This window comes from Tamandua tetradactyla, chromosome 11 (assembly GCF_023851605.1).
Source record: "Tamandua tetradactyla isolate mTamTet1 chromosome 11, mTamTet1.pri, whole genome shotgun sequence".
In the NCBI taxonomy this organism is placed as follows: domain Eukaryota; kingdom Metazoa; phylum Chordata; class Mammalia; order Pilosa; family Myrmecophagidae; genus Tamandua; species Tamandua tetradactyla.
Genome location: NC_135337.1, coordinates 14,269,493 through 14,296,151, shown reverse-complemented (window position 1 = coordinate 14,296,151; position 26,659 = coordinate 14,269,493). Strand labels below are relative to the sequence as shown.

Here is a 26,659-nt window from a genome sequence, read left to right as displayed (position 1 = left end):
ATGATACCATACTTGGAAAATCCTGAGAAATCTATGACAAAGCTTCATGAGCTAGTAAACAAATTCAGCACAGTGGTGGGATATAAAATTAATGTACAAAAATCAGTAATGTTTCTCTACATAAGACAGAAAAAAATTCCATTCAGAATAGCAACTATAAGAATCAGGTATCTAGGAGTAAACTTAAGTTGGGACATAAAAGACCTGTACACAGAAAAATATATAACATTGCTAAAATAAATCAAAGATCTAAATAGGTGGAAAGACATTCCTGCTTATAAATAGAAAGGTTAAATGTAGTTAAAATGGCAGTCTCACCCAAACTGATTTACAGAGTCAACGCAATATCAATCCTAATTCCAACAATCTACTTTGAAGATTTGGAAAAGCTAGTTATCAAATTCATTTGGAAGAGAAAGAGACCTTGAATAGCTAAAAATATCCTAAAAAGAGTGAAGTGGGAGGATTAACACTAATTTTAAAGCTTATTATAAAGCGACCAAACCACATGGTACGGCACAAAGAGAGAAGTATTGACCAATGGAATTGAATCAAGAATGTGAAAGTAGATCACGAAATCGATTTTCACCTGATTTTCGGCAAGACCCCCAAATCCATTGATCTGGGACAGAATAGTCTTATCAATAAATGGGAGTGGAAGAATTGGATATCAGTAGCCAAAAGAATGAAAGAGCACCCTTACCTTACACCCTATATCAAAATTAACTCAAAAGTGGCACTTTTTCGTGGTGCCTGTGAGGCTGGTAGCTGCTTCAGCATGAAGTTGAACATCTCCTTACCAACCACTGACAGCCAGAAGCTCATTGAAGTGGATGATGAATGCAAACTTCTTATCTTTTATGAAAAACGAATGGCCACAGAATTTTTGCTGATACTCTGGGTGAAGAGTGGAGGGTTATGTTTCCTGAATCAGTGGTGGAAACAACAAACAAGCTTTACTCCTGAAGCAGGGTGTCTTGACCTGTGGCTATGTCCACCTTTTAATGAGAAAGGGACATTCGTGTAACAGACCAAGGAGAACTGGAGATAGAAAGTGCGTATCTGTTTGGGGTTGCATTGTGGATGCCAATCTGAGTGTTTTCACCTAGATTATTGTAAAAAAAAATGGAGAGAAGGGAATTCCTGGACTAATACTACCTTGCCTCATTAACTGGGGCCCAAAAGAGCTAGTAGAATCTGAACACTTTTCAATCTCTAAAAAAAGATGTTGTGAGAATGCCTCTAAACAAAGAAGGTAAGAAACCCACAACCAAACCACCCAAGATTCAGCATCCTATTACTCCAAGTATCCTGCAACATAAGTATCAGTGTATAGCCCTGAATAAACAGCATATTAAGAAAAATAAGGAAGAGGCTGCAGAATATGCTTAACTTTTGACCAAGAGAATGAAGGAGGCCAAAGAAAAACTCCAGGAACAGATTGCCAAGAGACGGGGAGTGTCCACTCTGAGAGCTTCTACCTCTAAGTTTGAGTACAAGCAGACTTCATGTATATACAAAATGTAATACATGAAAGTGCCCTTGTGAAGGTGGACATTTGTCATACATTAAAAAAAAAAAGTGTTAAAGCATGGTTAATGGATACCAATTTTAATCAGTTGACAAAGTTTTTAAAACATTAATGCAGTAACAAAGTTTTTCAACTCGAATGAATTGTTAAATTATTCATGCTCTTACCCTCTCTTTCTCTCTGAAAGGGTTTGACTGTGCTTATGTAAATAAAGTCTTGCATCAACCCCCTCCCCCCCAAAAAATGAACTCAAAGTGGATCAAAGACCTAAATATAAGAATCAATACCATAAAACTCCTAGAAGAAAATGTAGAGAAACATCTTCTTGACCTAGTAATAGGTTGCTTTATGAACTTTACACTTAAAGCACAAACAATGAACAAAATAAATGAAAACTCCTCAAAATCAAATGCTTTTGTGCCTCAAAAGACTATGTTAAGAGTAAAACATACGGATTAAAATAAATAATAGGGGCAACAAATGTTGAAATAAATTTAGTACTTTGAAATGCTAGTGATCAATGAAAAGAAGTGGTAAGGGGTATGTATGTATGAATTTTTTACTGTTTTCTTTTTATTTCTTTTTCTGAATTGATGCAAATGTTCTAAAAAATGACCATGATGATGAATATACAACTATGTGATGATATTGTGAGTTATTGATTATATAACAATAACAGAATGATCATATGGTAAGAATGTTTGTGTTTGTATGTGGTTATGTATCATAAAAAAAAAAAGACTGTGTCAAAAAGTTGAAAAGGCAGTCAACTCAATGGAAGAAACTATTTGGAAATCCCACATTGGATAAAGGTTTGATAGCCTGTAAACATAAAGAAATCATACAATTCAACAGTAAAAGAACAAACAACCCAATTATAAAATGGTCTAAAGATATGAATAGACATTTTTCTGAAGACCAAATACAGATGTCTAAAAAAGCACATGAAGAGATACTTATTTTCTTCAGCTATAAGGAAAATGTAGATCAAGACTAAAATGAAATACCACCTCAGATCTATAAGAATGGCTGCTATGAAACAAACAAGAAACGACAAATGTTGGAGAGGATGTGGAGAAATTGGGACAGTTATGCACTGCTGGTGGGAATGTATAGTGGTGTATAGACCATATATATAGTGGTGTATAGACCATATATCCTAACGATTAACGCTACAAATAAGTTCTTGCATGAACTAGTTCAAATGCATGAATCTTGTACAAAGAGTTTATAATAGAAGGTTATAGGGGGAAACTAGTAGTGCATGCATTGAGCTATGTTTAACCGGAAGGCATCAGCAATACCACAACAATATCAGGGGTAAATAATTGGGGGGAAGGACAAGAGTTAAGGGGAGTTTGGGATTTTTTATTTGATGAGAGTGTGTTTATTGATTATTTTTCTCTTGGGCGCAATGAAAATTGTCTAAAATTGAGAGTATTGATGATTATACCGTTAAGTAAGGATATTGTGAGACATAGACTTTTAAAAATATTTTTATTAATAAGACAAAATACAAACATTCCATATATGGTGTACAATCATCACATAGTTGTGTATTCATCAGCATGATCATTTTTTAAACATTCTGCATCTCTTCAGAAAAAAGAAATAAAAAAAGAAAAAACTCATATATACCATACCTCTTACCTTTCCCTCTCGAGACAGACTCCTGACATTGTACATTATACATGATGCCCAATATATAGAGGTGGCCGAAGGATATACTGAGAAGTAGAATGGCAGACTGTGGTGTATACATATGATCAAAGATTGTGCTGCTTCAGAAAAGAATGAAGTCGTGAGGCATGCAACATAGTGAATGAACCTGTGAAAAATAATGCAAAATAAGCCAGAAACAAAAGGGCAAATATTGTATAGTCTCATTTAGAAAATACTTATTGAAAAATTGAGGCCTAGGTTGTAAACTCTTGTAGTAGTCATATTTAGACTGGAGCTGTAATTGTTAATTCTTGGTTTTGAGATACTGTGCTATGTATGTGTAACCTGGTATTTCCCTGGAACTTTGGATGTGACACTTAAGACTCAGGAGTTCTGCAGGTCTGAAAGTCAGCATTGCCACATACAACAACTGTTAAAGTAATTGCAAAAGAAATTAGCTTCAGTTAGAGTTAAGAACAAAGCCAGTTGGGTCAAGACTAAGGTAAATCAGATTGCAGGCATAAGGAGGGCATTGTCTGTAATTTAGAAGTTTACTTACTCTGTGAGACCAAAGGAAGAAAGGTTTATTTTGTCCAAAACCTAACTCAGCCTTTCTGGATAGATCATTTAAACAACCCTAGACACATGGAGCCCAGAATGTGAATGAGGGCTTGTTTTTCTGTAGAATTCAATGTAAGGCCCAGATACATCCCTGAGTATGTTGAGCAGATAATTAAAAAGTATTGGCAAAGTCCCTTGAGGTATGGGAGAAAAAATATGAAACTATTAAACTTTTCCACCAGTGAAACTCCTAATACTGTCTTAAACACTAAGGACTCCCAAGTTTATAGGCCAAGCTTGATCTTGAGGCTTGTTGTTGTGAAGCTTATTTATGTAGTGGAGAAGCTAAGCCTATCTATGTTTATGCCTAAGAAGTTTATGCCTAAGAAGTTCCAGAGAACTTCTTTTGTTGCTCAGATGTGACCTCTCTCTAAGCCCAACTCTGCATGTAAAATCATTAACTTCCCCACTATATGAGACATGACATCCAGGGTACAAGTCTCTCTGGTAGTGTAGAATATGACTCCCAAGGATGAGCCTGGCATGGTGCTGTGGTTTAGACAATGCTTTCCTGATCAAAAAGGGGGAAAGAATTGTAACAAATAAGGAATCAGTGACTAAGAGAGTGCACATAGAGTCAAGAGGCTACTCTGGGGGCTAGTCTTAGGCAAGCTTCAGCTAGATATTGCTATTTTTATCATGGTTTGCCAAACCCCAACCAAAACTCTTCCTGCCAACCCAAAAGAACACCTAGGACTTTATCTGAGATTCTACAAAGATTACATATTACATATACTCTGGTTGTAGCTTTCTAGAAACCTACAACCTCCAGATAGGTTCCGTAGGCCAGGTAAGTCCTGAATCCCAGAGGAGCCAGCCTCTCCAGAACATCAACTAGTTTCATCCCCCTACCCCATATTATCAACAGCCCTTTCCAACATGAAAAAGTTAGATTGGGCATAGCCCAAATACCCCTAAGGATTGGGAGAAAGATCAAAGGAGAAGATAGAGTTATAATAGAGAAGATAGAATTTAACAAATGAGCATGACTGCTAGGAATCATTGTATTGATATTTCTTTTAGTTTCCAGTGTCTTGGAGCAGCTAGAAGGAAAAACCTCAAATTGTGGAATTGTAACCCACAAACTCTGAATTCTGTTATATAACTAGTTGTTGCAATGTGCTTTGAAATTTATTGCTTTTTATATAGATGTTATTTTTCACAATTAAAAACACCTTTCCATTTCTGGTATATTGCATTCTGGCAGCTTTAGCAAACTAATGCAGTTGGTATGTTATTGTGGTTTTTTTTCTTTGCTTTGCATGGGCAGACACTGGAAATCGAACCCAGATCTCTTGTGTTGGCAGTGAGTACTCTGCCTGCTGAGCCACCATGGTCCGCCCTATTGTGGTTTTTATTTGCATTTCCTTAATCATGTTAAGCACCTTTTCTTATGCTTCTTGACCATTTGCATATCCTATTTTATGAAATACTGTGGTAGTTAGATTCAGTTGTCAACTTGGCCAGGTGAAGGCACCTAGTTCTGTTGCTGTGGGCATGAGCCAATGATACGTGAACCTCATCTGTAGCTGATTACATCTGTGGCTAGGAGGCATGCCTGTTGCAGTGAATGATGTTTGACTTAACTGGCTGGTGCTTAAATGAGAGAGCACAACATAGCACAGCCCAAGCAGATCAGCATACCTCATCTCAGCACTCACAGCTCAGCCCAGGCCTTTGGAGATACAGAAAGAAATCACCCCAGGAAAAGTTGTTGGAACCCAGAGGCCTGGAGAGGAGGCTAGCAGAGATCACCCTGTGCCTTTCCACGTAAGAAAGAACCTCAGATGAGAGTTAGCTGCCTTTCCTCTGAAGAAGTAACGAAATAAATCACCTTTTATTAAAAGCCAGTCCATCTCTGGTGTGTTGCATTTGGCAGCTAGCAAACTAGAACAAATACCTATTCAGGTCTTTTACTCATTTTTAATTGAGTTATCTGTTTTAATTGATTTTAGCAGTTATTTTTGTTTTCTGTATATGAGTTCTATATAATTATTTTTCCATAGTGTTTTTGTGGCCTGTATAAGAAGTCTTCGCTTACCCTAATATCATTAATGTATTTCTCTGTTTTCTTTGAGAAGCTTGATCATTTTAGTTTTACATTTAAATCTATTGTTCACGCAAATTAATTTTGGTATGTGGTGTGAAGTAAGAGTGTAAATTCGTTTTATTTTCCTACTAACATCCAATTTCTAAAATACTGTTTACTGAAAAGATCATTCCTTTCATGACTGAATTTCATTGATGTTTTTGTTGTAAATCAAATGACCATAAATGTATGGTTTTGTTTTTGGACCTTTGAATTTCTGTATAAATTTTATTTTATTTATTTATTTTAAATATTTTTATTTAAGAAAACAAGCAATACACTTAGAATTACCAAAAAATAGATATCTTAATTAGCTAAAAATGGTATCTTAGTGTTCAATATTTAGAATTTAAGAAACTGATATCGAATTTGTAGATTTTTTTCCTTGTTGCCTTAATTTTGAATTGGTTATGAAACTTACTGTGTAAACATAGGTTTTATAATGGTTCTTTAGATACTTTATTAAATATGCCTGTGACATGCTATTTTCGTAAATTTTAGATTCTGCTCATCAGTACCACAAAAGCATTTAATTAAAATTTTGATTGGGATTACATGAGTCCGTAGACCAATTTTTGAAGAACTGATAAAATTATTGAGTCTTCTGTTCCATGAACATGAAATATTTCTCCAAGCAGTGTTTTATAGTTTTTAGTGTAGAGACGTTACATATCTTTCATTAGGTTTACCCCTAAGTATTTGATATTTTTTATGCCATTTTAAATGGTATTGTTTTTTAAATTCCATTTTGTATTTTATTTTGTTATTAGTATATAAAATGCAAATACTTTTTGAAGATTGACCTTGGATCCAATAGCCTAACTAAATTAACTGTTTAGTTATAATATGTTGTTTATAGATTGAATTTTTATGTATATAATAATGGCCATCTATGAATAAAGAAAATTTAACCTCTTCTTTTTCAGTCTTTGTGTATTTTTAACTATTTTTCTTACCTTACTGTACTTTTCTTACCTTACTGGCTAATATCTCCAGTATAATTTTGAGTAGAACTGGTGTTAATAGGCATCATTGTCTCATTTCCCTTTTCAGGAGAAAACTGTTCAATATTTTATCATTTTGTGTGATGTTAGTTTCAGGTTAATTTTAGAAAATATCTTTTTTCAGATTAAGGGAGTTCCATTCTATTCTTAAGATGTTTGCCAGCAGGTTTTTGTCTTCATTTTTTTGTTTTGCAATCAAGAAAAGGTGTTGAATCCTTCACCAAATGCTTTTTTCAGCATCTGTTGAAATTATCATATTTTTTCCCTCCTTTATTTTGATAATCTGATGAATTGTATGGATTGATTTTCTAAAATTAAACCAGCCATGTAATTGTGAAATAAATTTCACTTGGTCACTTAAATGCTTCTGGATTCTGTTTGCTAATATTTTGTTTAGGATGCTTGTTTCCATGTTTTTGCAAAATATTTCCCTGTAATATTTCTGTCTTTTAATGTTCTTGTCAGGTTTTGATATCAAAATTACATTGATTCTGGACCATGCACCTCAAAAAAATACTATATTGATAATATTAGTTATGAAGCACCCCCTCTCATTCTTTGAAAGAGTTTGTGTAAGATTTTAGTATTCATTCCGCTATTGTTTGAAAGAAATCTTCGTTGAAGCTGTCTGGGCGTGGAGTTTTCTTTATGGAAAAGTCTTTAATTATGATTAATAATAATTTCCTTAGTAATAAAGGGCTATGCATGCTTTTAATTTTCTCTTGACCAGTTTTAGAATATTGCATTTTCAGAAATTTGTCTTTTACATCTAAATTTTCAAGTATGTATAGAATCTATAGTAATGTCGTTTTTGTTCTTCCTGATATTATTAATTTATTATTTAATTATTGTTTATTGTTTAATTATTGTTTTCCCCCTTTTAAGGATCATTTTTGCTAGAAGTTTATCAGTATTTTTCTATTCTCCAAGAGCCAACTTTTGGCTTTGTTGATTTTCTCTATTGTATAGAGAAAATTTTATATTTAATTGATTTTTATTCTGTTTTATTTCTTTCCTTCTTCTTTCTTTGGTTTTATTTGCTATGTTAAATATAGCAAATGAGTTGAAAGCTTAGAGCATTGGTTTTCAACATTTCTTCTTTCCTATTATATACATTTAGAGTTATTTCCTACTTGACATTGCTTTAGGTGCATCTCATGATGTTTTGTAGAAACTTATTTTTTATTTAGCTCAAAATATTCTGTGAAGTTTTATTGTGGTTTTTTCTTTGAGTCATATGTTATCCAAGACTTTGGACATTTTCTAGTTATCTTTCTGTCGATGCATTGCAATTTAATTACACAGTGGATTGAAAACATGGTCTGATTTCTGTACTTTGAAATTTGTTAAGAATTATGACCTAGCATCAGGTCTATTTTGATATCCAATATATACTTGAAAAGAAACAGTTTTTGTATATGTTAAGTCAAATTAATTAATCACATTCAAATCTATTTTTTGTCTTCTTTATCAGTTACTCAGAGTGGTATATTACAATTTCTCATTATGCCTGTGGTTGAGTCTGCCTTACTTTTAATTCTATCAACTTTTGAAGCTATGTCAACTGATGAAGCTACATTAATAGAGTCATTGTATACTTAGGACTGTTATCGTTCTGTTAAATTTATCCTTTTATCATCATAAAATGTCCCTTATTATCACTTACAATATTTCTTGCCTTAAAGTCTACTTTGATATAAATATAGTTCCAAACTATGCCAGCTTTCTTATGGTTAGCATTTATATACATTTTTTCCTATACTTTGCTTTCAACTTTCAGTATCTATATATTTAAAGATACTTTTTAAAAAGTACATTAAGTTGAGTCTTGTTTGTTGATTCAATCTGACAATCTTTGTCTTTCAAATGGGCTGTTTGATCTAAGTATTTCATATAATTATTGATATGGTTTGGTTTATTTATGTCTATCATCTTGTTATTTGTTTTCTCCTTGTTTTGTCTGTTCTTTGTTCTTTTGCCTTTTTTCTCTCTTTTTTTTTTGTTTTGCATGGGCAGACACTGGGAAACGAACCCAGGTCTCTAGCATGGCAGTTGAGAACTCTGCCTGCTGAGCCACCATGGCACACCCTAATGCCTTTTTTTTAATTTATCATTTTTTCTTTTTTTAATTTATATTTAAAAAAATTATTTCACAGTTTCTAGACATCTGAAATGCCAGACAAATTGATAGCAAAAGTCAGCTCCCCCTGATGTGTAATGGGGGCCTGTAATACTGATTTGAAAAATTTTTTGTCAGAGAAGTTACAGGTTTACAGAAAAATCATGCAGAAAATTCAGAGTTCCTGTATACCCCCCTCATATATGCAGTTTTCCCTCTTATTAACACTTAGCATTACTTTAGTACCTTTGTTATAATTAATGAAACGATATTTCTATATATTATCTGTTGTCCTATGGTTGTTTCCTTTTTTTAATTCTTATTTTAGTAACATATATATAACCTAAAATTTCTGTTTTAACCACAGTTAAGAATAATTAAGTGGTGTTAATGACATTCTCAATGGTATGCTACCATCGCCAGCCATCAATTACTAAAACATTTTCATCATCCCAAACAGAAATTCTGTACCCATTAAGCATTAACTCCCCATTCCCTGCCCCTATCCTGGTCCCTGGTAACCTGTATTTTAGTTTCTGAGTCTATGAATTTGCTTATTCTATTTTATATAATTGGAGTCGTACAATATTTCTTGTTTTGTCTCTGGTTTATTTCTTTCAGCATGATGTTTTCAAGTTTCATCCTGTTATCAGCCTTTTAGTATCCTTCTTTGATTGTTATGCTAGGCATTAAAAATATATCCTTTTTTGTTATAGTGTACTTTAGTACCTTTAAAGTGGCCTAAATAACATAAAAACCTTGCAACAATTTAATTCCATTTATCCCTCCTTCTCTTTTGTGTTATTGTTGTCACATATCTTACTTTATATATATGTTATAAATTCAGGATGTCATTTTTGCTTTAAATCCTCAGCAGATCTTTATATTATCCACATTTTTATCCATTCTTGTGCTGTTTATTCCTTCGTGTGATTCTTCAACTTTTTTACCTGGACTGGATGAATTCTTTACCTTTCATTTGTCTGAGAAAATCTATACTTCACATATTTTTCCAGGATACTTTTGCTGAATTTAGAATTCAGGTTTGGCAAGATTTATTTTTGTGCGTGGTGTTGTTTTCTTTGTTTTGCTTTTCCTTTCAGCAGTTTAAAGATTTCAGTATATTACCTTCTGGCTTCTGTATTTTCTGTCAAGAAGTCAGCTATAATCTTATTTTCCCAAAGTTAAGGTGTCTTTAATGATTTTTTTCTTTATCCTTTCTTTTTAGCATGCTTGACCATGATGTGCTTTTCTTAATATTTATCCTTTATAGTGTTTGCTGAGCTACTTGAATCTCTAGGTTGATAACTTTCATAGGATTTGTAAAATTCCCAGCCATTATTTCTTCATATCTTCCTTATGTCTCATTCTCATTCATTCTGGGTCCAGTTACACATACTTAGATCCTTTGAGCATATTCCACATCTCTTATTCTCTGTTCTATCTATTTTCCATGTTTTTCTCCTCTCTACTTTAATTGAATATTTTCTATTGGCCAGAAATACTTTTTTTGTTGTGTCCAATATCTTGTTAAACCCAGGCCACGTGTTCTTTTTATTAAGCTATAAACTAAAATTTTCCCCAGTTAGTATGCAATTCTGTGAGTTGATATTTGCATACACATGTCGTGTAAACACCACAGCAATCAAGATGAAAGAACAGTTCCATCACCCCAAAAGAGTCTCTTGTGCCCCTTTGTAGACTACCCTACAGCCCAACTCCCTAACCCTCTTGTAACCATTGATCTATTTTCAGCCCCTGAAGTTTTGCTTTTCCATAATGTATACATGAAGTGATACAATATGGTTACTTGCATTTAGCGTACTGCACTTGAGATTCATTCATGTAGTTTTATTATTTTATATTTATGAGTAGTATCCCATTGTTTAGATGTACCATAGTTTATGTATCTATTCATTAGTTGCAGGACATTTTTGTTATTTCAAGTTTTTGGCTATTATCCACAAATCTCTATAAACATTCAGACTTTTCTGTGAACAGATGTTTCATTCGCTCCTAAATACCTGGCGTGGGGTTACTGGGTCATTTGGTAAATATATGTTTAACTTTGTAAAACACTGCTAAACTCTTTTCCAAACCGACTGTACCATTTTATATTCCCACATCCAATGTATGAGAGTCATTCATTGTGCTCTTAATTTCAGATATTCTATGTAGTTCTAGGACAGCATCCATTGGACTTTTTACAATATAAATTCTAAATCTCTGTTGAAATACTCCAGGGGTTTTTATCTACCTAGTCCATCTTTTCTTCTGTTTTCTTTAATATAAGTATGTTATTTTGAGGTCCTTTTCTGCCACCTCAACGTTTGGAATATCATGGGTTTGCTTTTTATTGACTTTTTTTTTTTTTTTTAAAGGAAAGACAGAGAGAAGGAAGGAAGGATAGAAGGAAGGAAGGAAGGAAGAAAGGGAAACATTTTTAAACATTTTCTTGTTTTATTGTATTCTGTTTCTCCGTTTTTGTTACATGGGCTGGGGCCGGGAATCGAACCGAGGTCCTCCGGCATAGCAGGCAAGCACTTTGCCCGCTGAGCCACCGCGGCCCACCCCTTATTGACTTTTTTATGACTTGATTTTTTTGTCTAGTAATTTTTAATTGTGTGATAGACATAGTGGACAGTACATTGCAGAGGCTTTAGGTTATGTTCACCTCTACAAAGGTTATTGAATTTTGTTCTAGCAGGCAGTAAAATTGCTGAGGAACCACCTTGATTCTGTTAAGACTTTATGTTAGACTTTGTAAGCGTGTGAATATTTCATTTTTGCCCTTAGTCTTAAGATGTAGACTTAGGACTAAATGTCTGAATTTTCACCCAGTTCTCTATTCTGTCTGGTAAGAATGCCAGTATTTCTGTAGCAATATAAGACCTGTGGAATCCGTGCCCAGTGTTTAGTGTCATCTCACCCCTAGCAGTTGTTCTCTTCTCGGCCTTCCACAGTATTGCCCAGCATATACGCAGCCCAGGATTCGACCAGTGATGCAAGGGCAAGCCCTCTATATATTTTTGGTGTCACGATTTGACTGACTCCTTCTTTTCAAATGCCCTACTCACAGATCCTACATCAGCAGCCCCAAACTCTGATCTCCTTTTCCTCCTCCTAGAGAGACTTGCTTTCTACTTGACCTGTATCTTTCTGCTTTGATTTGGAAATTTCCCCCAGGGAAAAGGCCAGAATGCAAGGATCACCTTCTGTGCTTCCCTTCGTTTAAGGTTCTCAGCTGTGAGCTGTTTATTATCCATGCCTAAAAACTATTGTTTTAATTAAGTTGTCCAGTTTATTATTGTTAATAGAGTAATTTTGATATTAGCTCCTTTACCAGCCTAAAACTGGAAATCTCATGAATTTGTTTTTCTAAAACAGTTTGTTAAGTATTTAGTAAATTAATCAGATTTGGTAATATTTAAAACTCCAAGACATGAAAGCTATAATGTAGAATGACACAGTCATAGGTTTACCTAAAAAATATTGTATTTTTCCTAGCTATCGGTTAGTGCTCTTTCCCAATTTATGAAGAAGATGCCACATTTCCGTAAACGGATTACTAAGGTAAGTAATATTCTATATAAAGTACCTTATTATTTTTGGTTCATTTTCCCATCCAGTTCTGTAGTCAGGCTTAGCAGTGGGTACCATGGAATACTTGGTATTAGTTGTCCTCTAAAAGGTTACTCTAGGTCTAATAAAATATCCCAAATATTTAGGCTTCTTAATAGTGTTTTCTATATGTATCATCTAAATTTATCCAAATCCAATTAAAACTTGTTTTTAAACTTCTGTCTTAAAACAGTCACACACAATGAGTTTAGTATTTATTAATCTCATAAAAAATTCCACACTGGATTGACTAGTGGTTGCTAATCTACCATTTTCTTTTAATTAATTGTTATATATTAGTGAATTAAAAACATTTATTCTGTGTGGGCAGGTAAACTACTTTTTTTTGCTGTCCCAGTCTTACAGATCGCTATCAGAATAATCTTTATATGTTTTTTATTATGTTTCATTCTAATCAAGAACTAATAAAATTCATACTTTTTCTGTTGGACTTCAAGGGCTGTAGTATTCTTTTCTTACCTTATTTTTCATTACTCATGATCTCATTACAAATTCAACCCTTCTGATTCTATTTTTGCTTGTCTAATTGTCCCCTTTAGATCATACTCATTCTCATTTTTTTTCCCTCTTCTTGATCCGTTTCCCTTGCTTAACTGTAAACTCCTCTGCAGCTAAGCCCATACTTTCTTTCAAGACCCATCTAAAAAGTTTTGTATTACCCAATAAAAATAAACTAAAATGCTTTAAATGATTGATTCCTCTGTTTTTCAGCAAGTTATCCATCTTAATTTAGCAGAAGATTGCATGAAAAAGTTCAAGCCTAATATAGAAAAGCTCTGCAAAACTGAACAGGTATGTGCAGACAGAAATGACTATGTTCATAATAGAGTTCCAGAATTAACTTTGCACGCTAAAACCTTTTTATTTGACAACATGGTTGATTTTCACAGAATCACTGACTCTCTCATAGTGGGGAACCCACCTATGCAGTATTTAATATATTATTCTCCACTAACATTAACACATATCTTTACAGAATAATATTAAGCAGCCTCTTTTAATCATTGGTTGTACATTTTTGCTTGAAGGGGATGATTTTAAGTTTTTGAAGCATCATTTTGGAGTAGCATTGTTTGCAGGACTTTCACAGGTACGCATCATTTAATGTAGCACAACCCACATATGTAAATTTTCTGGTTATCATTAAAAAGAAACAAGTGTTAATTTGTTTAATTTAACAACAAAGCAAATTGTTTTTTGTTTTGTTTTTTTGTCGGTGTTTAATTTTCATAATATATTCTATTTAACCTGCTGCATCCAAAAAATTATTGCAACATGTAATCAATATAAAAATTTTTAGAGAGATATTTTGCATTCTTTTTCATACAGAGTCTTCAAAATATGGTATTTTATACTTATTGCACATCTCAGTTTGAAGTAGCGACATTTTAAGTGTTCAATAGCCACATGTGCCTAATGACCACTATGTTAGATAGCACAGGTGTAAATTAATGATTTACTTTTTCTCTGAGTAATTTGTGACATTTTGCATTTAGTGCATTCAGTAATTTACAAGTAATGGCCCAGATACAGTTAAATGTCGTCAGTGTTTCCTTAAAACTTGGCAAGATTTAATAATATACAGGCAAGATTTAATAATACACCTTTTAACTGAAAAATACGTTTCGATTAGAAGCCAGTGACTTCATTTTATTCTTCATTAAGGACTTGGCACTTGGAACTGATGCAGAAGGGCAGAAGGTGAAAGATTCAATGCGAGTACTCCTTCCAGTGCTTCTCAACAAAAATCATGATAATTATGACAAAATAAGAGCAATCCTACTTTATATCTTCGGTATTAGCGGTAATACTTCGTTTATTTTCATGAATGTATTAAAATACCAGCTCTAAAATCAGTTAATAGTAAAGTAGTTTACTATTGATCATTAGAATCTTAGAAAATTTAGAGGAAATAGCTGAAGTTGGTTAGGATGAATGAAAGGAAAAATATAAAACTGGGAGAAGACTGAGGGGATATAATTTGAGTGTTTAGTTTTTATTTTAAAAGCTTTATGTGACTATATGAAATATAAAGATTACAGTAGTAGTTATGTGATTGTGTCCTCATATTTTTACTTCTTGAAGGAACTACAGAAGAAAACTTGGACAAGTTGATTCAGAATGTAAAAATAGAAAATGAGAGTGACATGATTCGTAACTGGCATTACCTTGGTATTCCCGTTGTCCCACAAGTAAGAAAAATTTTTTATTCTGTGGGTAGTTTGCATTAAATGTTTTCTTATCTGGGAATTTCTTAATTTCACTCTATCAGATTGTAATTGTTAGGTAAGCAATTTAAAATTTTGTTTTCTTGTCTTTTCCATACATGTACAATTTGGGCAAATACACTTTTTTTTTTTTTTTTTTTTTAATATTGCAAAGGTGTGGATTTACAGAAAAATCATGCCTAAATTATAGAGTTCCCACATAAATCCTGTGTTAGTCAGGGTTCTCTAGAGAAACAGGACCCATAGGAGGGATCAGTAAATATGAGATTATAAGGTGTCTTATGCAACTGTTGGGAATGGAAGAGTCCAAAATCTGCAGGGCATGCTGTAAAGCTGGTGGCTCCAATGAAGGGTCTGGAGGAGCTCCAGGGAGGGGCTCATTGGCTGAAGAAGCAGTGAAAGAGTCTCTCTTCTTCCTTAAAAACCTTCACCTGATTGGATTATCATGTTTTGAGGGGCATGCCTTAGTTGATTGCAGATATGGTCAGCCACAGATGCAGTCAACTGACTGATGATTTAATACACCAGCCTTCTGGTTTATCAGCCAACCATGAGATATTCTTGCAGCAACAGTTAGGCCAGTGTTTGTCTGACCAGACAAATGGGCATAATCACTTGCCCAGGTTGACACCAGAACCTCACCATCACAATCCATCCCTTGTCAACTTGGCAGCAGATCACCTTGAAACACACTTAATTTCCAAATAGAACACACTAACAGACATATATTTCACCTAACAATACTTAACTGTTCTGCATACAACCGGAAACACACTACATCTCTGCAGAATAGGGTGCAAGTCCTTAAGTAACATTCACTCTTCAACATTCATATCCTGTGACTTAAATACTATAACATGAACAGTACAACTAATGTCATGTGATAAGAGGAAAACAAGATATTTGCTTACGTACAAATGCAAATATACTCAAAACAGGGAGAAAGTATTCATACAACCACACTCCTTGTTTCTGTAACTGGTCATGTGTAGTTCATATTTATCAAAACCTTCTTCTACTACCCATTCCATGTTCCCTTTATCCTCAGCAAACGCTTCAGCTGGCCATGATTCTTTGCCGGGTGGGTGACCCAGAGTTTCAATCCTGAAGTTTCTAGACCATTGGTGGTCCTGCCTGGATTGGGTTGTTGGCAGTTTTCCATTAACTTGAATCACAGGGCATGGTAGTACTAAGAGACATCCTAGGGGATCTTCTGTATTCCAGGAAAACTCTTCTTTACCTCCATTGTGTAGTTGCAGTCCTATTTCCCCTTGATAGGCAGGATCAATCACCCAGTCAGAACATTAATCCCCTTCTGTGCCTGATAATTCAGTCACATGAGAAGCCCAAAGTGGCCAGATGGCTGTCTTAACTTCCAGTTCAATGGAATTATTGTATCTCCAGGTAGAAGCACTCCTCCTTTTGGAACTAAGACCTGTAGACCAAAGCTTAAGATTTCAGGGAGATGAAGCAAAAATTTTCTTAACAGATCACTAGGGTTAACAGTGGTGCCACTCCCATTTCCACTCCTTGATTCCTGGACCCGTGAATCCTGACTATGGGAGAAACAGCACCATAAAGTAAATACTGATTCAGAGCATACACAGCCTCCTACATTGCCCCAGCCCTGCAAGGTATAGCCACCTAGTTGACACCATAATTGGGTCTTCAAAAGACCCACAACTCCCTCTGGGTGATGGGGAGCATGGTAAGAGCAGAGAATTCCATGACCATGTGGCCATTCCCGGACTGCATTTGCTGTGAAGTGGGTTCCTTGATCAGAAGCAGTGTTGTGTGGAATACCATGATGGTGGAAAAGGCATTTTGTAAGTTCACATATGGTAGTTTTTGCAGAAGCATTGCATGCAGGGAATGCAAACCCATATCCAGAGTATGTGTCTGTTCAATTAGAACAAATCACTGCCCCTTCCATGATGAAAGTAGTCCAGTGCAATCAACCTCCCACCAGGTAGCAGGTTAAACACCTTGGGGAATGGTGCCATGCTGGGGACTCAGTGTGGGTCTCTGCTGCTGACAAATTGGGCACTCAGCAATGGCTGTAGACAGGTTGGCCTTGGTGAGTGGAAGTCCATGTTGCTGAGCCCATGCATAACCTTTATCCCTACCACATGCCCATTTTATTCATGAGCCCATTGAGCAATGGCAGGAATGACTGAGGAAAGAGAATGACTTGTATCCACAGAATGGGCATCTTACCCATTTGATTATTTAAACCTTCCTCTGCTGAAGTCACCCTCTGGTGAGCATTCACATGGGACTCAAATATCTTCATGTTTTTGCCCACTCTGAAAGGTCTATCCACATACCTCTTCACCAGATTTCTTTGTCAGCAATTTTGCAATCATGCTCCTTCCAAGTCCCTGACCAACCACCCAAACCATTAGCAACAGCCCATGAATCAGTATATAAACATAACTCTGGGCAGTTCTCCTTCTAAGCAAAATAAACAACCAGTTGCACTGCTCGAAGTTTCACCTACTGGAAGGATTTCCCCTCACCACTGTTCTTTAAGGGCATCCCAGAATGGGGTTGTAGTGTTGCAGCTGCCGATTTCTGGGTGATCCCTGCATATTGTGCAGAACCATCTGTAAATCAGGCCCAAGTTCTTCTTCCTCAGTCAGTTGACTTTAAGGAACTTCCCAAGAGGCCAGCTCTGTCTATGAAAGTAATGTGGCAGGAGTGGGGGCCATGGACCTTTGGGTCTCTTCCTCATGTAACTTACTTGTGCCTTCAGGACCTGCTCAAGCCCTATTTCTAATATACCATTTCCATTTTATTATGGAGTACTGCTGTGCACACCCAACTTTATGGCTGGCTTGGTGAGTCAAACAACACCCAGCCTATGAAAGGCAGCTCAGGTCTCATGGTAACTTGGTAGCATTTGGTTAAGCGTTCAGTCTCTACTATGGCCCAGTAGCAACCTAAAAGCTGTTTCTCAAAGGGAGAGTAGTTATCTGCAGCAGATGGTAAGCTTTACACCAAAATCCTAAGGGTCTGTATAATGATTCTCCTTTGGCAAAGGCTGCAGATAGCATCCCTTTTTGCTGCTGACACTCCCAGCACCATTGAATCTGCTAGATCATGTGACCCAAGTGGCAGAGCAACTTGCACAGCATCCCGGACATGTCGTAGTGCCTCCTCTTGTTCTGGCCCCCCACTCAAAACTAGCAACTTTTCTGGTCATTCAGTGAATGGGCCAGAGTAGCACACCCAAACGAGGGATATGTTGTCTCCAAAATCCAAAGAAGTCAGCTAAGCATTGTGCCTCTCTTTTGGTCATAGGAGGGGCCAGATGCGAGAACTTATCCTTCACCTTAGAAGAGATATCTCGACATGCCCCATACCACTGGACACCTAGAAATCTGGACACCTAGAAATTTCACTGAGGTGGAAGACCCTTGTATTTTTGTTGGGTTTATCTCCCATCCCCTGACATATAAATACTTTATATCAATAAGTATAGAGTACTTGCTACTTTTTGCTCACTAGGTCCAATCAGCATGTTATCATCCATACAATGGACCAGTGTGATATCTTCAGGGAGGGAGAAACGATCAAGTTCCCTGCAGACAAGATTGTGACATAGGCTGGAGAGTTGATATACCCCTGAGGCAGGACAGTGAAGGTATACTGCTGGGCTTGGCAGCTGAATACAAACTGTTTCTGGTGGTCCTTACTGACAGCTATTGAGAAAAAAGCACTTACTCGATCGATAGCTGCATACCAGATACCAGGCAATATGTTGATTTGCTCAAGCAGTGATACCACATCTGAGACAAGCAGCTGCAGTTGAAGTCACCACCTGGTTAAGCTTACAATAACCCACTGTCATCCTCCAGGACCTATCTGTTTTCTGCACAGGCCAAATAGGAGCGCTGAATGGGGATATGGTAAGAAACACCACCCCTGTATCCTTCAAGTCCTTAAGGGTGGCATTATTCTCTGCAATCTCTGCAGGAATACAGTATTGCTTCTCATTCACTATTTTGCTAGGTAAGGGCAATTCTAGTGGCTTCCACTTGGCTTTTCGTACCATAATAGCCCCTTCTCCATGAGTCAGAGAACCAATGTGGGGGGGGGGGGAGTGATTCTGCCCTTTGCTAAGTATATGATTTCAATTATGCATTCTGAAACTGAAGAAATGACCACAGAATGGGTCTGGGAACCCACTGAGATGGGCCTGAGCTAAAATTCCACCAATAATCTGACCTCCATAAGCCTCTACTCTGACTGGTGGACCAGAATGATGTTTTGAATCTCCTGAATTTAGTATCACTTCTCAGCCAGTGTCTAATAATCCCCCAAATATCTGATCATTTCCTTTTCCACAGTGCACAGCCACCCAGGTAAAAAGCTGTAGGTCTCCTTGGGAAAGGCTGGGAGGAAGGTTAACAGTACAAATTTTAGTCAGTGTAAAAGGGTCCTTCCCCAAGGGTACCTGGCCCTCCCGTAATTCAAGGGGCTCTGGGTCTGTAGGCTGTCCCAAGTCTGGGAATTGGTTAAGGGGCCGTTACTCTCTGTTTTTGTAATTCAAGTCAGACTTCTGTTCGTTTGACCTAGAATTCTTCTGCTTATATGGCTCAAACAAGAATTTAGTAGTCTGCCCATCTAATTTACTTCTAGGTACCCCATGATCTACTAGCTAGTGCCCCAAGTCTTTGAGTCACATTATTTTGACTGCTGCTTTGAGTCTGCTGACCATTATGGTGGCCATGCCCACCTTGTCTATGGCGATTAACTGTTGCCACCTGGCTTTTGCCAACTTGGGATCTGATCAACCCCATTGTGTTTAAGAATTCCAGCTCAATGACAGCAGTTCCCATAATGCTGTCTGATCTACAGAGAAGGGTGACTACAGAGCTTTTCAGAGATGATGGAGTAGTCTCACAAATTTATTTCTCAAGGTTCTGGTAAAAGGTGTCCTCTGGACATTCTTTGGGGTATGTGAGCAGGTGTTCCATTAAATCCACTCTACCATTCCAATCTCTCTAAGCCTCTGGATCCCTTCATCTACATTATACCAGGAAAATTCTGGCATTTTGACCTCAGGTAATGTCGGCTACCTTTTGATCCATGTTTCAGCCAACCATCTGAACAAACTGTTAATACCCATTCTAACCCCCCAAGCTACAACATTGAATGCAGAATCTCTGCTTAGTGGCCCATATCAATAAATTCAGCTTGATCCAACTTTATATTCCTTCCACCATTATGCCGTACTCTTGCTACCCATTCCCACATACATTCCCCTGATTTCTGTCTTTATAGGTTGGAAAACTCATGCAGTTCTTTTGGAGTATAGCATACCTCCTCATGGGTCACACTTTGTACCTCATCTTTCGGGCCTGTTGGAACTTTAATTATAGGTTTTGAAGAAAAGAGGCATGGTGGGGGTGGGTTATAAAAAGAAATAGAAGTGTCTTTCAAGCCACTTACCTCAGGGCATTCCATTGCAGTTTAGTCTGGTGAAACAGGAATAGTCGCTCCAAATGAGGGAGGGCTGTATCCCCAGGGAAAGTGGCTACAGGGTTAGCAGGCACTGAAGGGTTAATCTCATTAGGTAAGGTTGAATGGCAGACTCCCCTGGGTAGGTCCTAGGAAGCTGTTTCATCAAGGCATGCTGGAGGTTGGGAAACTCTCCTCAGGGTGGTCCAGTACAGGTCTGTCTAGCAAAGGCTAGAGGATTTCAGGGATCCCATCTACCCATTTCAATCATTTTCAAGCCATTTATCTCCCTCCCAAGTTTCAGGGTCCCATTCTTTTCCAATTAAAGCCTTTAACAGTAGATTCCCTGCAAATTGGGATTTTAATTTACATTGTAAATCTGCTACTCACACAATGAGGCTTTGTGTCTGGTTTTCAGAGATCTCAAGTCTGTGACCACAGAAGATAAGATTTTCTGTCAGGGCACACAGGGAAACTTTTACATCATTCACATGATCTTAAGGTACAAATGTGAAGCCTTCAGCTCATCCCTTTCCCTCCTCAGTGTATCCAAAGTGTCTAATCACAAACATTCAACATCATTATACTTCTTAGTCCACAAAACGCTGAAAGGTGTCAAAAACACTCACTCAGAGCCTCGCCTCATATAAGTGTGCAGTTAGCAGAATCTAATGGTGATATTTTGAATATCTTTTGCCACCTCACCCCATAGACTGTCAGTGCTTTCTTGATTGTTGGAAACAGAATCGTTAGTACCTCTGAGTCTAGTCAGTGTAGAAAACCAACTGTAGAAACCTATTTTAAAGATGCATTTTCTCAGGACTTCCGGAGAAGATGGCGGCTTAGTAAGACGCGCGGGTCTTAACTTAGTTCCTCCTCCAGAAAAGCAACTAAAGAAACAGAAACAATACGAAACAGCTCCCGGAGTCACGACAGAGACCAAAAAGACAGCGTACCCCATTCTGGAACGGCTGAACGGGCAGGGAGAATCCGCTGCGGTGAGATACCCGAGGGGCGCACGTTTTCCCGGCCGGGGCGGCTGGCGACTGGGGTCCCCTCCACACATGTGGCTCCCCGGTCTGACTGGGAACATTGGATAGCGGGGCCCTCCCGTCACGCTTGGTGTCTCGGGCCAGCTGGGCAATTTGAACCGGCACTCCCCCAAGCCGCGGCCAGTGACCCCCGCCTCCATGCACGGTTTCCCGGGCCAACTGCCCCGCAGACAAATGACCGCCACGAGCGCCACCTACTGGGCAGGAAAAGAAAAACAGAGCCCAGAGATTCCACAGAAAAAGCTTTCAACCAGCTGGGTCCCACACCCAGGGAAATCTGATCAAATGCCCAGACACCAGCAGAAAATAATGGATGACGCTCGGAAAATTGAAGATATGGCCCACTCAAAGGAACAAACCAATAGTTCAAATGAGATACAGGAGCTGAGACAACTAATGCTGAATATACGAACAGAAATGGAAAAACTCTTCAAAAACCAAATCAATAAATTGAGGGAGGACATGAAGAAGACATGGGCTGAACAAAAAGAAGAAATAGAAAATCTGAAAAAACAAATCACAGAACTTGTGGGAGTGAAGGACAAAGAAGAAAAAATGGAAAAAACAATGGATACCTACAATGGTAGATCTAAAGAGACAGAAGCTACAATTAGTGAACTGGAGGATGGAACATCTGAATTCCAAAAAGAAACAGAAACTATAGGGAAAAGAATGGAAAAACTTGAGCAGGGGATCAGGGAACTGAATGACAATATGAAGCGCACAAATATACGTGTTGTGGGTGTCCCAGAAGGAGAAGAGAAGGGAAAAGGAGGAGAAAAACTAATGGAAGAAATTATCACTGAAAATTTCCCAACTCTTATGAAAGACCTAAATTTACAGATCCAAGAAGTGCAGCGCACCCCAAAGAGATTAGACCCAAATAGGCATTCTCCAAGACACTTACTAGTTAGAATGTCAGAGGTCAAAGAGAAAGAGAGGATCTTGAAAGCAGCAAGAGAAAAACAATCTGTCACATACAAGGGAAACCCAATAAGACTATGTGTAGATTTCTCAGCAGAAACCATGGAAGCTAGAAGACAGTGGGATGATATATTTAAATTACTAAAAGAGAAAAACTGCCAACCAAGACTCCTATATCCAGCAAAATTGTCCTTCAAAAATGAAGGAGAAATTAAAACATTTATAGACAAAAAGTCACTGAGAGAATTTGTGACCAAGAGACCAGCTCTGCAAGAAATACTAAAGGGAGCACTAGAGTCAGATACGAAAAGACAGAAGAGAGAGGTATGGAGTAAAGTGTAGAAAGAAGGAAAATCAGATATGATATATATAATACAAAAGCCAAAATGGTAGAGGAAAATATTATCCAAACAGTAATAACACTAAAAGTTAATGGACTGAATTTCCCAATCAAAAGACATAGACTGGCAGAATGGATTACGACCCAGCAATACCACTGCTAGGTATCTACTCAAAGGACTTAAGGGCAAAGACACAGACGGACATTTGCACACCAGTGTTTATAGCAGCATTATCTACAATTGCAAAGAGATGGAAACAGCCAAAATGTTCATCAACAGACGAGTGGCTAAACAAACTGTGGCGTATACCTACGATGGAATATTATGCAGCTTTAAGACAGACTAAACTTATGAAGCATGTAGTAACATGGATGGACCTAGAGAACATTATGCTGAGTGAGTCTAGCCAAAAACTAAAGGACAAATACTGTATGGTCCCACTGATGTGAACCGACATTCGAGAATCAGCTTGGACTATATCATTGGTAACAGAGACCAGCAGGAGTTAGAAACAGGGTAAGATAATGGGTAATTGGAGCTGAAGGGATACAGACTGTGCAACAGGACTAGATACAAAAACTCAAAAATGGACAGCACAATAATACCTAAGTGTAATGTAACTAGGTTGGAACACTGAATGAAGCTGCACCTGAAATATGGTTTTTTGTTTGTTTGTGTGTTTGTATCTTTTGTTTTTGTTTTTTTTCTTTTTCCTTTATATATATATATATATATATATATATATATTATTAGTATTATTATTTTAATTCTCTTCTCTATATTAACATTCTATATCTTTTTCTGCTGTTTTGCTAGTTCTTTTCCTAAATTGATGCAAATGTACTAAGAAATGATGATCATACATCTATGTGATGATACTAAGAATTAGAGTGCATGTGTAGAATGGAATGATTTCTAAATGTTGTGTTAATTTCTTTTCTTTTTTTTGATTAATAAAAAAAATTAAAAAAAAAAAAAAGATGCATTTTCTCAAGAACCTCTCCTAGTACCGGGCTGTTAGTCTGGGTTATCTAGAGAAACACTACCCACAGGAAAGATCTGTAAAAATGAAATTTATAAAGGTGTCTCGTGCCACTGTGGTAATGGAAGAGTCCAAAATCCGGAGGGCAGGCTGAGAAGCTGGTGGTGCTGATGAAGGGTCTGGAGGAATTCCACAGGAGAAGCTTGCTGGCTCAAGAAGCAGTGAAAGTCTCTCCTCTTCCTTAAAAGCCTTCAGTTGATTGGATTATTTTGCTGTAGGGATAGTAGGTGGTGGCACACCTTAGTTGATTACAGATGTAGTCAGCCACAGATGTAGTCAACTGACTGATGATTTAATACACCAGCCTTCTGGTTTATCAACCAGCCATGAAATATCCTTGCAGCAAAGTTAGGCCAGTGCTTGTCTGACCAGACAACTGGGCATAATCATCACATGGCCAAAGTTGGCACCAGAACCTAACCATCACAAACACTAGTGTGGAACATTTGTTACAATTCATAAAATAATAGTTTTATAATTGTGCTATTAACTATCATCTGTCATTTTACAATATAGTTCACTGTGTTATTAGTCCTGTGTTTGCTTTTTTTAAAATTTTTTTCTGGTAACATATATACAACCTAAAATTTCCCCTTTTAATACATTCACATATATAATTAGTGCTGTTAGTTATGTTCATAGTGTTATGCTACCCTCAACACCATCCATTAATAAAACTTTACAGTCATCCCAAACAGAAATTCCTGTTTCCTGTCCCCACCCTTTCCGCTGTGAACCTGTCTACTAGATTCTAGTCAGAATCTGTGAGTTTGCTTTTATTCTAATTATTTCATGTCAGTTATATCATACAATATTTGTCCTTTTGTGTCTGGCTTATTTCACTCAATATGATGTCTTCAAAGTTCATCCATGCTGTCACATATATAGAACTTTATTCCTTTTATGGCTGAATAATCCATTGTATGTATATACCACATTTTACCATTCATTCATTGATGGGTACTGGATTGCATCCATTGTTTGGCAGTTGTGAATAATGCTGCTATGAGCATTGGTGTGCAAGTATCTGTTCAGTTCCTGCTTTCAGATCTGTTGGGTATATACCTAGAAGTGAGATTGTCAAGACACTCAGTAATTGTGTGGTTGACTTTCTGAGAAACTATCAAACTGTCTTCTGCACCATTTTACATTCCCACCAACAGTGAATGAATGAGTGTTCCTGTTTCTCCAAATCCTCACCAACACTTGTAACTTTTTATTTTTTAAAAAATGTAGCTATTCTAGTGTGTGTGAAATGTATCTCATTGTGGGTTTGATTTGCATTTCCTAATTGCTAGTGATGTTGAGCATCTTTTCCTGTGCTTTTTTGACCTATTGTATATTTTCTTTGGAGAATTGTCTATTCAAATCTTTTCCCCATTTTTTAAACATGTCTTTTTATTGTTGAGTTGTAGGACTTCTTTATGTATTCTAGATATTAAGCCCCTATTGGCTATGTGGTTTCCAAATATTTCTCCCATTGAGTAGTTTATAATTTTGCTTTCATTGTTAAAGTTCTTTCACTTCCGTTTTGATGAGGTCCCATTCATCTGGTTTCTTCTTTTTGCTTGTACTTTGGATATAAAGTCTGAAAAAACATTGCCAAACTCAGGGCCCTGAAGGTGCTTCCTTACATATTCTTCGAGGAGTTTTATAGTTCTGGTTCTTATATTTAGGTTGTTGAACAATTTTGAGCTAATTTTTCTAAGTGGTCTGAGGGCAGTAGTCCACCTTCATTCTCTTACATATTGATGTCCAGTTTTCCCAGCATCATTTGTTAAAGAGACCATTCTTTCCCCATTGAGTGGACTTGACATCCTTGTCAAAAATCAGTTGGCCATAAATGTGAAAGCTGATTTTGAAGTCTCAGTTCCATTCCATTGGTGCATATGTCTGTCCTTGTGTCAGTTACATGCTGTTTTGATTGCTGTGGCTTTGTGTTAAGTTTTATAGCTTAATTTAGCATTAAAGCCTAATGTTGAAGTTCTGTGACTGTGACTCTTCGGGGTGTTTTTTTTTTTTAAGTAGGCATTTCCACTCTTAGTTTTAAGCCAGCTATAACATATTTTTTGCTGTAAATTAAATATATTTGTTAGAAGACATAATAAGAGAATATTACTGAATGAAATTACTGGTTTTAAATTCTTTGCTTTTATTATGTTAGTCTCAACAGGGTAAACCCTCAAGAAAGGATAGGTCTACAGAAGGAACTTTTCAACTTTCTCGCTGGACACCTATTATCAAAGATATTATGGAGGTAAAAACCTTTAAAATGTTTATTTCTATCCTAAATGCCCTTCTGGAGATTATTTTTTACCCTTTGAATAGTATTTGTCAGTCTGAGCATATCTGTTGGGCAGGAATTTTCTGCAGTGCTCAGAGAGCTGACAGAGGAAAGCTGTATCCAGGGTCACTAGAGAAAAGTGAGCTCTTAAAGATTTTTTTCTTGAAGACCTAAAACAAATTCACATCACTCACTGCCTAAACATCAAGCAAGCAGTCAATCACTTGGATGCTTTGGGAAATAATACTGCTATTATTTTAAGTTACTCTGTGTGGCATAAATATAAATAATTTATTTGAATGAAAGGTCAGTAAAATAACTTTTATATTTGTACCACTGTTAGATGCTGTTAGACTCTGATATTTTTGGAAATATATTTGTGATTAAAAAGTAAACCTCGGGGGTGCAAGGTTAGTTCAGTGGTAGAATTCTTGCCTGCCATGCAGGAGACCTGATTCACTTCTCTACCCATGGACTTTCCAAACAAACCAACCAACAAAAACAAGCAAATTCAACAAATGGTACTGCAATAATAGGATACTCACATGAAAAAGAATGAAATGTGACCCCACCATACAGCAAACACACAAAGAGAAGTAAACCTCCCTATAGGTGTTGACATTAGAGCCAACAGATGGTTGGTGCCTTCAATAC

The 26,659-nt window shown here is 36.8% G+C and overlaps 1 protein-coding gene across 3 annotated transcripts in view; it reads left to right on the top strand.

Moving 5' to 3' along the window:
- Nucleotides 1–26,659, top strand: part of STXBP3 (syntaxin binding protein 3) — a 128,945-nt gene that overhangs the window by 79,385 nt on the left and 22,901 nt on the right. For all 3 annotated transcript variants that reach the window (XM_077120049.1, XM_077120048.1, XM_077120047.1), the window contains 5 exons: nt 12,534–12,599; nt 13,380–13,460; nt 14,334–14,472; nt 14,754–14,860; nt 25,886–25,978. In XM_077120049.1, the coding sequence (XP_076976164.1) occupies nt 12,534–12,599; nt 13,380–13,460; nt 14,334–14,472; nt 14,754–14,860; nt 25,886–25,978 (486 nt within the window). The remainder of the gene's footprint in view (nt 1–12,533; nt 12,600–13,379; nt 13,461–14,333; nt 14,473–14,753; nt 14,861–25,885; nt 25,979–26,659) is intronic.